Source organism: Palaemon carinicauda, chromosome 25 (assembly GCF_036898095.1).
Source record: "Palaemon carinicauda isolate YSFRI2023 chromosome 25, ASM3689809v2, whole genome shotgun sequence".
NCBI lineage: Eukaryota > Metazoa > Arthropoda > Malacostraca > Decapoda > Palaemonidae > Palaemon > Palaemon carinicauda.
Window position 1 is genome coordinate 84,504,544 of NC_090749.1, and position 14,251 is coordinate 84,518,794.

The 14,251-nt window shown below is 33.0% G+C and overlaps 1 protein-coding gene across 6 annotated transcripts in view; it reads right to left on the minus strand.

Moving 5' to 3' along the window:
- The window catches only part of LOC137618679 (uncharacterized), a 506,020-nt gene that overhangs the window by 35,223 nt on the left and 456,546 nt on the right, over positions 1-14,251 (minus strand). For 4 of the 6 annotated variants that reach the window (XM_068348827.1, XM_068348825.1, XM_068348828.1 and 1 more), the window contains 7 exons: positions 12,501-12,551; positions 10,953-11,003; positions 4,010-4,051; positions 3,832-3,861; positions 3,244-3,315; positions 2,927-2,989; positions 2,525-2,641 (listed from right to left, as the gene is read on the minus strand). In XM_068348827.1, coding sequence (XP_068204928.1) covers positions 2,525-2,641; positions 2,927-2,989; positions 3,244-3,315; positions 3,832-3,861; positions 4,010-4,051; positions 10,953-11,003; positions 12,501-12,551 — 426 coding nt within the window. Of the gene's footprint in view, positions 1-2,492; positions 2,642-2,926; positions 2,990-3,243; positions 3,316-3,831; positions 3,862-4,009; positions 4,052-10,952; positions 11,004-12,500; positions 12,552-14,251 lie in introns of all 6 variants that reach the window. The other 2 variants (XR_011039788.1, XM_068348826.1) reach the window with 2 other exon arrangements.

Here is a 14,251-nt window from a genome sequence, read left to right on the forward strand (position 1 = left end):
ATGTATATCTGATAAACATTTCCATATAATTTTCATATATTTCATTTCCATATAAATTGTAGCCAGAGTTGTTTCAAGCACAGGTGTTCCATTTAAATCTAACTACCTGAGAAGTTGATTCAGTTTTGTTTTAAATGGCCCCTTTCTTTGATTTTTTTAAAATATGTGAGCAGGTAATTCACTCATTTTGATTTCTTTTAACCATATGAGTAGGTATTTCAACAAGTAAGTACCCTGATCAGTATAAGCAGTTTAAGTTTATAGTTTGGGAAAATTTGGGATGTAGATTTAACTAAAACCAATATCATAGTCTAAATAAGCAAACATCACAACGGAGGCTGTCGACCTGTTCAAGTCCTTCTGCATTACCTGCCAAAAAAAGACAAAAAGAACCAAGACAAAGGGAGTTGTGGTTCGGCCCTTACCTAGGATTTAAATTTTAGCTGCCAAGTCGATTTAATTGACATGCAGTCATCTCCACAAGCCCAACACAAGTGGATTATGTTGTACCAGTGCCATCTGACCAAGTCTGTCATCCTACACCCACTCACATCCAAGAGAGTAGCTGAAGTTGCTTTTCAGCTTTTGGGTATGTTCTTATTGATTGGTGATCAATGCATCCTACAATCAGATAATAGATCTGAGTTCACTTCCTGTGTGGTTCGAGAGATGAAGGATCTTGGGCTGCATCTTGTGCATGGCAAGCCCCTAGAGAGGCACAGAGTAGAGGTTCAGTTGAACAGGCCAACTCAAACATCAAAGACATGCTGACTGCTTGGCTCTCTGACAACAACACCCTAGATTGGTCCCTAGGCCTTCGTTTTGTTCAGAACCAGAAGAACTTATCATACCATTCATGGATCAAGAGTACTGCCTATACTACTTTGCTTGGAGAGAATCCAAAAAATGGACTCTCTTCCACTAGCTTGCTTCAGGTCATTGACCGCTTAGAGACAGAAGATGATCTTGCAGCTCTAGGAGCCCAGCCTCCTACTGATCCAACTGACAAGCCACTTGAGGCCTCTGAGCCAGTCATCATCACCACACAGCCATCCTAGTCCCGTGATGAGCCAGTCACCATCTTCACCTATCCACCCCAGGTCCACTTAGTTCAGCACCGCATATTGCATGAAGACAACAAGAAATTTCCAAGAACTGCAAGAGGACCAGAAAGGGTCAAGTGTGCCAAGCAGAACGTATGGTCAAATGAGTAAGATCGACTTAAAAGCTGGGAAAATAGGGGACAATGTCGTTGTGCCAGCTCCGCATGTTAAATGGGGAAGGGAGGATCCAGAAAATCTTCTAGGAATCAATATGGAAGGATATAAAAATAACCTATACACTATTGGGGCAAAGGCGGCGATAATAAGGACCAAATTCATAAGGTTTGAATTCAACTTGTGCCCCCAACGATTTTTGAGGAAATCAACCAAGAACAGCAATTATCTCTTCGTGAGGCACTGAAGAAAGGCCCTTCTGCCTAATTATACATTTAATGAAAGAAGAAACAATATATGGTTTTAAAAATTATGTTATTACAGAATTGTTGCAACTGAAATACCCTAGAAATATTCAATCTACCTGCAAATATATACTATTTAACCTAAAGTCGTTCACCTAGGAAAAAAAAAAAACATTACTCTAAGATTCCCTAAGCATATACAACATACAAGCAAAGAGGCAATATTGACCTAAGATTCTTATGAACCAGGCATTTCCCGAAATCCCTGTGCTATAAAACTAGTCATTTTGCGTAATGCCTGGAAATTTTAGTCATTTTGTGAAATGCCTAAATATTTAGAAATGCCTGTTTATACAGTTTGCCTGGAACAGATATGCCAATTATTTACGTATAAATAAACACCATTTGAAAAGATGTTTGTTCTCTGTGAAAAGGATAATAAGAAACACATTTTGACGGGATGGGGGCAAAGATGAAAAAAGGATATCTGCCTGAAATGATGGCGGTGGGTTCTTTAGAAAGAAAAAGGATAATTAACACTACAGGTAATGCAATTAACCCTTAAAAGTATTAAAAATAAACTAAATGAAAATGATTATACAAATTAATAGAAGGGTGATATTGACTTTTCCCTAAACGTAATGTCTGTTTAGGAGGATTAAAGTCTTTTCAATAAGATGCTTTGAGAAATGGAAAAATTTGCCTTGAAGTAACAGTCCAGGATGAGACCCTGGAATTAAAGAGATCCCGATTCTCCAAAAATGTCAAAAAATTAAAATCACAAAAAAAATTGCATAAGGAACATCAATGTTATATAAAATTATATCTAATTCATTAATATCATCAAAAGATTTCAATATGATGCCACTCTAAAGTATCAAATAATTATTGTACACATAATAGAAATAACAAATAATTTCTAGTAGATGATATCATATCAATGTGGAATACTAAAAATGAATAACAAGGAACAGGGAAAGAAATACATAAAATGGTATTACAGAAAATGTGAAAAAATTGCAATTTTTACCCAGTTATAAGTTGAGGTGTAATATCTCTCACCTGCACAGTCTGAACCATCCCAGGTGAAACCAGAAGGACACGAACAGGTGAAGCTGAAGAGGGTATTTTGACAAATACCCAACTGTCCGCAGGCAAGACTTCCTTCTGAGCACTCGTCTGTTGCAAGGAATTGTTATGATCATGACTGATATGACAGTGACTCAAATATCCAGGTAATAACTTGACTTCAATATCCCTTTATTCCGTTACATAGATAAAAAGCAAATAAAATCTTTTTGTACAGCTTTGGCAGCCTGTGGTATAAATTAATTTGTTAATCAAAAAATCTATAAAGGTTTCCTTCATTTTATTGGTTTCATCAAATAAAAAAACAGCAACTTTGAAGGCTCTCTTTCAACTGGTCATGGCGTAGATCACTGCTTTAACTGCATATCAACTGACCTTTTTCTGCCAAAGAGATTATCCCCGACATCTCCTCGTGGAAAGACTTAATCTCATGATGGGCTGGGGAGAAGAAAATAGTTCCTTGAACGACAAATTGTATCCTTGGCACACTCTGCCATCTACTCTACTTAATAGAAAGGATCTAAGAGAAAAAGGGTTAAAACTCTTCCTCACCCCAGAACTTCAGCAATTAAGAAAAAAATGCAAATATAATGATGACATTGGTCAGAGAGATGTTGTAACGAGGAAGTCATTTCAGTGTGCATTGAAAGATACATTTCGAAAATCCTCCTCAACGATTGAAAAGAACTTACCTTCTGCAGATACATTAGTCAAGTATTCCAAGTCGTCCCCTAGAAGACAATGTCCGATCTCTCGGCAAAGCCCTGAAGTAGAGAAGGAGGCAGTTAAATAATATCACATCAAACATCTTTTTGCGAAAGGAACGAAAAGAATTGCTATTTCATGTCGGTTGACTGTTTCATTATTAATTGTCCAAATTTTTCGAAAAAAAAAAGAAAAGAAGTCATTTACTTTTATCTATAATACAATTTCCCTCTATACTGATCTTCCTTTATACTTTCCACAAAATCTCTCAGCGTATCTCCAGGGATGTGATCAATTATTAGGAGTCACAACAGATATTCCATATAAGCTTGAAGATCTTTCTTGTATCAGCTTTTGTTTCATTTTACTTCAGAGAGACTTCTAGATTATAAACAAAGAACCAACCGAAATAATGGGCAAACAAAGAAGGATAATGAAAGAATATTATTTTTAGTGTTTTCCTGACATGATATTTCCCACAACATGTGATGGTAATATTCCCTTTGTCAGCAGAAACAATAAAAAGGTCTTTTCACTATCAGAAGGAAAAACAAAAAGGCTGGAATGACAAGTACCTTTCACGTGATCCAGTTCATGATGAAGTTCTGGAAAGAAATATTTTCTTGTGAATGATTGTGATATCAAGGTGAATTGGAACCAAATATTATACATTATATAAGCATCACAAGTATAGTGAAGTGAGTTTTAAATATGCAGAGATAAATTTAACAACTAAAAATATCAGTAAATTACCTTGAAACCTATTTTCATGAATACCAAGTTTCTGCTGCACATCTGAAAATAAAAATGCTTATCTAGAAATACTGATGTGAACTTTAATGAATAGGAAATACAATGAAGGCTATTAAATCTTTTTAAAGTGCCAATGCAAAAGAGGACTACTGCATATGATATAAAGGCTTTTGTAACTCTTTCAAGAATGTTAAGAGAATAAATGATTAGATAAAACTGTTGCCTCAGATACAAGATAAAAAAAACAACTACTGTATTTGTAAAAAGCTCTTTAAACTTGTTCCAGTGAGGCAACACAAAACACGTTTGAGTATGCAGGAGTAATAGAACAAAAACTTCCACTGCTTATGCAATAGAGGCTCTTGAATGTAATTCACGAAGGTAAAGAAAAAATACCACTACTTTATGTAATAAAAGTTCTAAAATTTTAATCTAGAGTGTCAGGACATAACGGAGCTACTTTATATGAAAAGGAATCTCTAAAAAACTCAATCTAGAGTGTCACGACAAAATACAACTACTATATATGAAAAAGAAGCTCTAAATACTCAATGAAGATTGTGAAGCAAAATACAACTAAAGAAGCTCTAAAATGTCAGTCAAAAGTGTCATGACATAATACAGCTAATTCATGTTAAAAAGAAGCTCTAAAACTCAATTTAAACTGTTATGACAAAATACAATTACATGATATGGAAAGGAAGCTGAAAAAACTCAGTCAAGAATATCAAGACGAAATACAACTTTTTAATGTGAAAAGAAGCTCTAAAAGGTCAGTCAAAAGTGTCATGACAAAATACAACTACTTTATGTGAAAGAGAAGTACTAGAAAGTTAATCAAGAGTATCAAAACAAAATACAACTACTTTATCTGAAAAAAGGTTTAAAATCTCAATCAAGAGTGTCAAGATAAAGTACAACTACTTTATATGAAAAAAGTCTAAAATCTCAATCAAGAGAATCAAGATAAAGTACAACTACTTTATCTGAAAAAGGTCTAAAACCTCAATCAAGAGTGTCAGGACAAAGTACAACTAATTTATTTGAAGAAGGTCTAACACCACAATCAAGAGTGTCGAGGAAAAATAAGACTACTTTATGTGGAAAAGGTCTTAAACCTCAATCAAGAGTCTCAAAACAAAGTACAACTACTTTATTTGAAAAAGGTCTAAAACCTCAGTCAAGAGTGTCAAGATAAAGTACAACTACTTTATTGGAAAAAGGTGTAGAACCTCAATCAAGAGAGTCAAGAAAAAATAAAACTACTTTACGTGAAAAATATCTAAAACCTCCATCAAAAGTGTCAAGATAGAGTACAACTACTTTATCTGAAAAAGGTCTAAAACCTCAATCAAGAGAATCAAGACAAAGTACAACTTCTTTATCTGAAAAGGTCTAAAACCTCAGTCAAGAGTGTCAAGAAAAAATCAAACTACTTTATGTGAAAAAGGTCTAAAACCTTAATCAAAAGTGTCAAGAGAAAATAAAACTACTTTAGGTGAAAAAGGTCTAAAACCTCAATCAAGAGTGTCAAGATAAAGTACAACTACTTTATTGGAAAAAGGTGTAGAACCTCAATCAAGAGAGTCAAGAAAAAAATAAAACTACTTTACGTGAAAAATATCTAAAACCTCCATCAAAAGTGTCAAGATAGAGTACAACTACTTTATCTGAAAAAGGTCTAAAACCTCAATCAAGAGAATCAAGACAAAGTACAACTTCTTTATCTGAAAAGGTCTAAAACCTCAGTCAAGAGTGTCAAGAAAAAATCAAACTACTTTATGTGAAAAAGGCCTAAAACCTCAATCAAAAGTGTCAAGACAAAGTACAACTACTTCATTTGAAAAAGGTCTAAAACCTCAATCAAGATAATCAAGACAAAGTACAACTTCTTTATCTGAAAAGGTCTAAAACCTCAGTCAAGAGTGTCAAGAAAAAATAAAACTACTTTATGTGAAAAAGGTCTAAAACCTTAATCAAAAGTGTCAAGAGAAAATAAAACTACTTTAGGTGAAAAAGGTCTAAAACCTCAATCAAGTGTCAAGAAAAAATAAAACTACTTTATGTGAAAAAGGTCTAAAACCTCAATCAAGAGTGTCAAGATAAAGTACAACTACTTTATTGGGAAAAGGTGTAGAACCTCAATCAAGAGAGTCAAGAAAATAAAAAACTACTTTACGTGAAAAATATCTAAAACCTCAATCAAAAGTGTCAAGACAAAGTACAACTACTTTATCTGAAAAAGGTCTAAAACCTCAATCAAGAGTGTCAGGACAAAGTACAACTAATTTACTTGAAGAAGGTCTAAAACCACATTCAAGAGTGTCAAGGAAACATAAAACTACTTATGTGAAAGAGGTCTAAAACCTCTATCAAAAGTGTCAAGAAAAAATAAAACTACTTTATGTGAAAAAGGTTTAAAACCTCAATCAAGAGTGTCAAAACAAAGTACAACTACTTCATTTGAAGAAGGTCTGAGACCTCAATCAAGAGTGTCAAGATAAAGTACAACTACTTTGTTGGAAAAATATGCAGAACCTCAATCAAGAGAGTCAAGAAAAAATAAAAATACTTTATGTGAAAAATATCTAGAACCTCAATCAAAAGTGTCAAGACAGAATACAACTACTTTATATGAAAACGATCTAAAACCTCAATCAAGAGAATCAAGACAAAGTACAACTTCTTTATCTGGAAAAGGTTTAAAACCTCAATCAAGAGTGTCAAGACAAAGTACAACTACTTTATTTGAAAAAGGTCTAAAACCTCAATCAAGAGTGTCAGGGAAAAATAAGACTACTTTATGTGAAGAAAGTCTAAAACTTCTATCAAAAGTGTCAAGAAAAAAAGACTACTTTATGTGAAAAAGGTCTAAAACCTCAATCAAGAGTGTCAAGACCAAGTAAAACTACTATATTTGAAAAAGATATAAAACGTCAATTAAGGGTGTCAAGATAAAGTAAAACTACTTTATTGGAAAAAGGTCTAAAACCTCAATCAAAAGTGTCAAGCCTGAGTACAACTACTTTATTTGAAAAAGGTCTAAAACCTCAATCAAGAATGTCAAGACAAAGTACAACTACTTTATTTGAAAAAATGTCTAAAACCTCTATCAAGACTGTCAAGGAAAAAATAAACTACTTTATGTAGAAAAGGTCTAAAACCTTAATCGAGAGTGTCAAGACAAAGTAAAACTACTTTATCTGAAAAAGGTTTAAAACCTCAATCAAGAGTGTCAAGATAAAGTACAACTACTTTATTTGAAAAAGGTCTAAAACCTCAATCAATTTTGTCAAGAAAAATTAAAACTACTTTATGTGAAAAGGTCTAAAACCTCAATCAAGAGTGTCAAGACAAAGTACAACTGCTTTATTTGGAAAAGGTCTAAAACCTCAATCAATAGTGTCCAGATAAAGTAAAACTACTTTATGTGAAAAAGGTCTAAAACCTCAATCAAGAGTGTGAAGAAAAAATCAAACTACTTTATGTGAAAAAGGTCTAAAACCTCAATCAAAAGTGTCAAGACAAAGTACAACTACTTCATTTGAAAAAGGTCTAAAACCTCAATCAAGATAATCAAGACAAAGTACAACTTCTTTATCTGAAAAGGTCTAAAACCTCAGTCAAGAGTGTCAAGAAAAAATAAAACTACTTTATGTGAAAAAGGTCTAAAACCTTAATCAAAAGTGTCAAGAGAAAATAAAACTACTTTAGGTGAAAAAGGTCTAAAACCTCAATCAAGTGTCAAGAAAAAATAAAACTACTTTATGTGAAAAAGGTCTAAAACCTCAATCAAGAGTGTCAAGATAAAGTACAACTACTTTATTGGGAAAAGGTGTAGAACCTCAATCAAGAGAGTCAAGAAAATAAAAAACTACTTTACGTGAAAAATATCTAAAACCTCAATCAAAAGTGTCAAGACAAAGTACAACTACTTTATCTGAAAAAGGTCTAAAACCTCAATCAAGAGTGTCAGGACAAAGTACAACTAATTTACTTGAAGAAGGTCTAAAACCACATTCAAGAGTGTCAAGGAAACATAAAACTACTTATGTGAAAGAGGTCTAAAACCTCTATCAAAAGTGTCAAGAAAAAATAAAACTACTTTATGTGAAAAAGGTTTAAAACCTCAATCAAGAGTGTCAAAACAAAGTACAACTACTTCATTTGAAGAAGGTCTGAGACCTCAATCAAGAGTGTCAAGATAAAGTACAACTACTTTGTTGGAAAAAGATGCAGAACCTCAATCAAGAGAGTCAAGAAAAAATAAAACTACTTTATGTGAAAAATATCTAGAACCTCAATCAAAAGTGTCAAGACAGAATACAACTACTTTATATGAAAACGATCTAAAACCTCAATCAAGAGAATCAAGACAAAGTACAACTTCTTTATCTGGAAAAGGTTTAAAACCTCAATCAAGAGTGTCAAGACAAAGTACAACTACTTTATTTGAAAAAGGTCTAAAACCTCAATCAAGAGTGTCAGGGAAAAATAAGACTACTTTATGTGAAGAAAGTCTAAAACTTCTATCAAAAGTGTCAAGAAAAAAAGACTACTTTATGTGAAAAAGGTCTAAAACCTCAATCAAGAGTGTCAAGACCAAGTAAAACTACTATATTTGAAAAAGATATAAAACGTCAATTAAGGGTGTCAAGATAAAGTAAAACTACTTTATTGGAAAAAGGTCTAAAACCTCAATCAAAAGTGTCAAGCCTAAGTACAACTACTTTATTTGAAAAAGGTCTAAAACCTCAATCAAGAATGTCAAGACAAAGTACAACTACTTTATTTGAAAAAATGTCTAAAACCTCTATCAAGAGTGTCAAGGAAAAAATAAACTACTTTATGTAGAAAAGGTCTAAAACCTTAATCGAGAGTGTCAAGACAAAGTAAAACTACTTTATCTGAAAAAGGTTTAAAACCTCAATCAAGAGTGTCAAGATAAAGTACAACTACTTTATTTGAAAAAGGTCTAAAACCTCAATCAATTTTGTCAAGAAAAATTAAAACTACTTTATGTGAAAAGGTCTAAACCCTCAATCAAGAGTGTCAAGACAAAGTACAACTGCTTTATTTGGAAAAGGTCTAAAACCTCAATCAATAGTGTCCAGATAAAGTAAAACTACTTTATGTGAAAAAGGTCTAAAACCTCAATCAAGAGTGTGAAGAAAAAATAAAATTACTTTATGTGAAAAAAAGGTCTAAAACCTCAATCAAAAGTGACAAGACAAAGTACATGTACTTGATCTGAAAAGGGTATAAAACCCCAATCAAGAGAATCAAGACAAAGTACTACTACCTTATCTGAAAAAGGTTTAAAACCTCAATCAAGAGTGTCAAGACAAAGTACAACTACTTTATTTGAAAAATATCTAAAACCTCAATCAAAAATGTCAAGGAAAAATTAAACTACCTTATGTGAAAAAAGGTCTAAAACCTCAATCAAGAGTGTCAAGACAAGGTACAACTACTTTATCTAAAAAAGGTCAAAAACCTCAATCAAGAGTGTTAAGACAATGTACAACTACTTTATTTGGAAAAAGGTCTAAAACCTCAATCAAGAGAATCAAGATAATGTACAACTATTTTATCTTAAAAAGGTTTAAAACCTCAATCAAGAGTGTCAAGACAAAGTACAACTACTTTATCTGAAAAGGGTCTAAAACCTCAATCAAAAGTTTTAAGAGAAAATAAAACTTCTTTATGTGAAAAAGGTCTAAAACTTCAATCAAGAGTGTCAAGACAAAGTACAACTACATTATTTTTAAAAAGGTCAAAAACCTCATTCAAGAGTGTCAAGACAAAGTACAACTACTTTATTTGGAAAAAGGTCTAAAACCTCAACAAGATAATCAAGACAAAGTACAACTATTTTATCTGAAAAAGGTCTAAAACCTCAATCAAGAGTTTCAAGACAAAGTACAAGTACTTTATCTGAAAAAGGTTTAAAACCTCAATCAAGAATGTCAAGACAAAATACAACCACAACATATGCAAGGAGGATTTAAATCGTATTCAATAGTACTTAAAAAGAATTTGCTACTGGATGTGCAAGGAAAACTTTCAATAATTATTGTCAAGACAACTAACAACCACTACATTTTCCTGTCTGGTCTCCAGCTGCTGATTCTTATCTTAATTTGTCGGACGAGACATTGGTCTGTCATTTTTGTTTATTCTTGTTTTAGATATCGATCTCTGGCACTGTCGATCAATTGGTTCGTTATGCAAGTATCATACGAAGGTCAAGCAAAAAAGAAAACTTATTGACATATCATGATGATTTATTTAAATGAAAATGATTACTCAAAATGCCATATTAGTCTGTTTGTGATTTTATTCATATTATATGGGAATATGACACATCAGAAATAATCTACTTACTATATATATATATATATATATATATATATATATGCATATATAGGCATATATATACAGTATATATATATATATATATATATATATGTATATATATACATATATATATATATTATATATATATATATATATATACACACATACACAAACACACACACACACACACATATATATATATATATATATATATAAATTACACACACACACACACATATATATATATATATATATATATATCAATAAGGATATCATTATATTCTTATAATAAAAGTATAATAAGATGGTTGATTTATTAATAGTTTCCAAATGAAGGAATAAGCCTTAAAGCTCTTTCAATATCTTTCTCCTCGAGATCCTCATATCATGAAAGAAAAGTCCAGATAAAGTGATTGACAAATCTAGATAAACATCAATAAATTGTTCATTATTGAGAGACATTCACTTAATATGCAATGGTAATCACACTAAGGAAAAGTAAAATGGTACATAAAATGCCTTATTCTAAATCTTATTATGTTAGTAATGGTTTTATCAACTTTAACACAAACCTCTACCTTACCCTTCAGTCTGTCATTAATTTCATCCTGTTTCTGCTCAATTGCTTCGTATTCTGAAAGTAAAGGGGAAATTATTATATATCTTTTGAATCATTGTATTGTTTTCATTAACCTAACCTCTGAAAGAGAATGTGACAAAAAGGAAAAATCGAAAGGGAAATGCTAGTGAGGGGGAGCTTTTTCAGTGGAGGATGTAACAATACTGAGGAAGTTAATGGAATTTCAATATTGATTAAACTTTTGTGGTTAAGAAAACTTAGATCAAATCTTTGATAAATTATCTTATCTGCAAGATATTCCTGATCTTACTAAGCACCCAGCATTATTATTATTATTATTATTATTATTATTATTATTATTATTATTATTATTATTATTGTTGTTGTTGTTACTTGGTAAGCTACAACCCTAGTTGGAAAAGTAGGATGCTATAAGCCAACCGGCTCCAACAGGGATAATAGCCCAGTGAGGAAAGGAAACAAGGAGAAACAAAATATTTTAAGAACAGTAACAATGATAAAATAGATATTTCCTATATAAACTCTAAAAACTTTAACAAAACAAGAGAAAGAAGAATAAGATAGAATAGTGTGCCCGAGTGTCCCCTTAAGGAAGGGAACTCTAATTCAAGACAGTGAATGACCATGGTTATGAGGCTATGACACTACCCAAGATTAGACAACAAAGTTTTAATTTTGGAGTGTCCTCATAGAAGAGCTGCTTACTATAGCTGTAGGTTATCTTATACCCTTACCAAGAGGAAAGTAGCCACTGAATAATTACAGTGCAATAGATAACCCATTGAGAGAAGAAAATTTGTTTGGTAATCTCAATGTTGTCAGGTGTATGAGGACAGAGGAGTATATATAAAGAATAGGCTCCATAAGGGAAAAATAGCCCATTTAGGAAAGGAAACAAGGAAATAAAAACGCTACAAGAGAAGTAATGGAAAATCGGAATAAAATATTTTAAGAACAGTAACAGCAATATATCAGAACTTTCATATATAGATTAAAACACTTCAAACAAACGAGAGAAAGAGAAACAAGTTAGAATAGCGTAGCCTAATGTACCCTCAAGCAAGAGAATGGTAACCGAAGACAGGGGAAGACCATGGTACCTAGATTATGGCACTACCCAAGACTAGAGAACAATGGATTGATTTTGGAGTGCCCTTCTCCTAGAAGAGCTGCTAGAGAGTATTTTCTACTCTTACCAAGAAGAGAGTAGCCACTTAAACAACCATAGTGTAGTGGATGACCTCTTGAGCGACGAAGAATGTTTTGGTAATCTCATTGTTGTTAGGTGTATGAGGACACAGAAGAATGTGTAAAGAACAGGCCAAACTATATATATGCCAAGGAAAATGAGTCATAACCAGAGAGGGGGATCCAATGTAGTACTTTCTGGTCAGTCAAGGGATCCAATAATTCTCTAGCGGTAGTATCACAACGGGTGGCAGGTGCCCTTTTCTACATACTATCTAATAAGACTAAAGGAAAAAATGATAGTTTATCATCATCATCAAGTCAACTCTGACACGAACTTACCTATCAGCTTGTCCATAATTTCATCCTGTTTCTGCTGAATTGCTTCGTATCCTGAAAGTAAAATAGAAATCATGTAGCCTCTTTCCTATTACTTTATTCAAACAGGAATAATCTTTGTCAAAATAAAATATGAAGAGAATATTCATAGGCATGAAAAAAAATATAAGAATTATGTAAAATCTCACGCAGAATGAATTGGTATTTTGGGAGATTTTTTTTAACTTGGGTTGGTCACAGTTGAAAATAGTGTTGAGCCTGTTGTTCTTTTGAATCAGAATCTGGTCAACATAAATGACAGGTGTATCCCTTCTCGTGTGCTAAAGCATTGAATGAAAGACAAACCGGGTATTTTGAGATGCAGGAGTCCTATCATCTTTGGAAGAGTACCAGATCAGTTTTGGCTTGGAATAAGCACACTCAGCTAAAGGCTTTCGATCAGAGAGTTTATGCTTCAAATGAAAATGATCACAATTTAACCATAAAAGAAACCCTTTCTGGTACAACCCAGGAGCAGAAGTGGTGGACCACCCTTAAATCTCCTTCACATAAACCAGATGGCTCTGTCACTCACTGTCCAAAGGAATTGGCAGCCCTTTGGACTGACGTGCTTGGCAGTAAGCAGAGTAATAAGAAACTTGATCTTCCTCATGCCCGTTTTCTTAGACTAAACTAACTAATTTAGCTTTTTGATATCGTGAAATTAAGCACTCACTTGATGGACCTTTATACCATTGGAGGTGTACTGTATAACTAAATGCTTTTTCCTTTGTTGATTACAGACTAAATATTTCTTAACTCCTGATTTATCTGTTATGTTCTGCAAAGAGTTTCTCTTTTTCATTGGTATGATAATAAGTCTAGGAAAGTGATATCTGGTGTCCTGTAAGGTAGTGTTCTTGGCCCATCACTGTTCAGATGATATATGGTTTTGCATATGGAGAGGATGATACTCTCTTTGCATCACTTCCATCTCCAGAAAGTAGATCTGGTGTTGCTGAATCTAGCTAAAATTAGTACACTATACAGAAACTGATGATACCTGAATTTAGTGATTTTTGTTTGAAAGTCACTAACTGCCAACACGTACTTTCTTCACATTTCTATTGAAATTAGGCTCCAAAGACGAAACATTTTGAAATTTTGCTCAATAAAAGATACAGTTCATTAAGAATGATTTTCGAGAATTAGTGCTATTTTTTTTTTATCAAAATATCAGCTATATAGTTTTCATGAGTCTGATTTTTCAGCCACAATAGAAATGTATTTGACGTAAAAAAAGCATAGAAAATGTACTGTAGTTGTGGGCGGAGTCTAATGGGACATCAACTGGCAAATTGGCAGTGTAGCAGTGTCACACCCAGTCTCACAAAGTAGGTCTACTGAGAAAATTGTCTAGTCATATGTCACACTCATAAGTCGACCTACCCAACTGTAACTTGAGTCGAACGGGCACAGTGTAAAATCCGGACGTCGGACGTCAGACGTCGGATGCCGTCTGGGAGAATAGAAAATCGCTTGTATCACCGGGAAAGACGTGAAAATACACCTCTTTTTTGTGACTGGTAATGTTCACTGATACTTTCTGTTATTTTCTGAATAAATGTCCGAAAAATATTGGTTTATTTTCATGTTATTGAGAATAATCTCAATCGGACGTCAACATTACACTATTTAACTGCCCGCTATTTTACCCTGTTAGGATAAAAGCCGGACGTCGCCAATCAGCAGTCACAGATAAGAATTTACCCGGC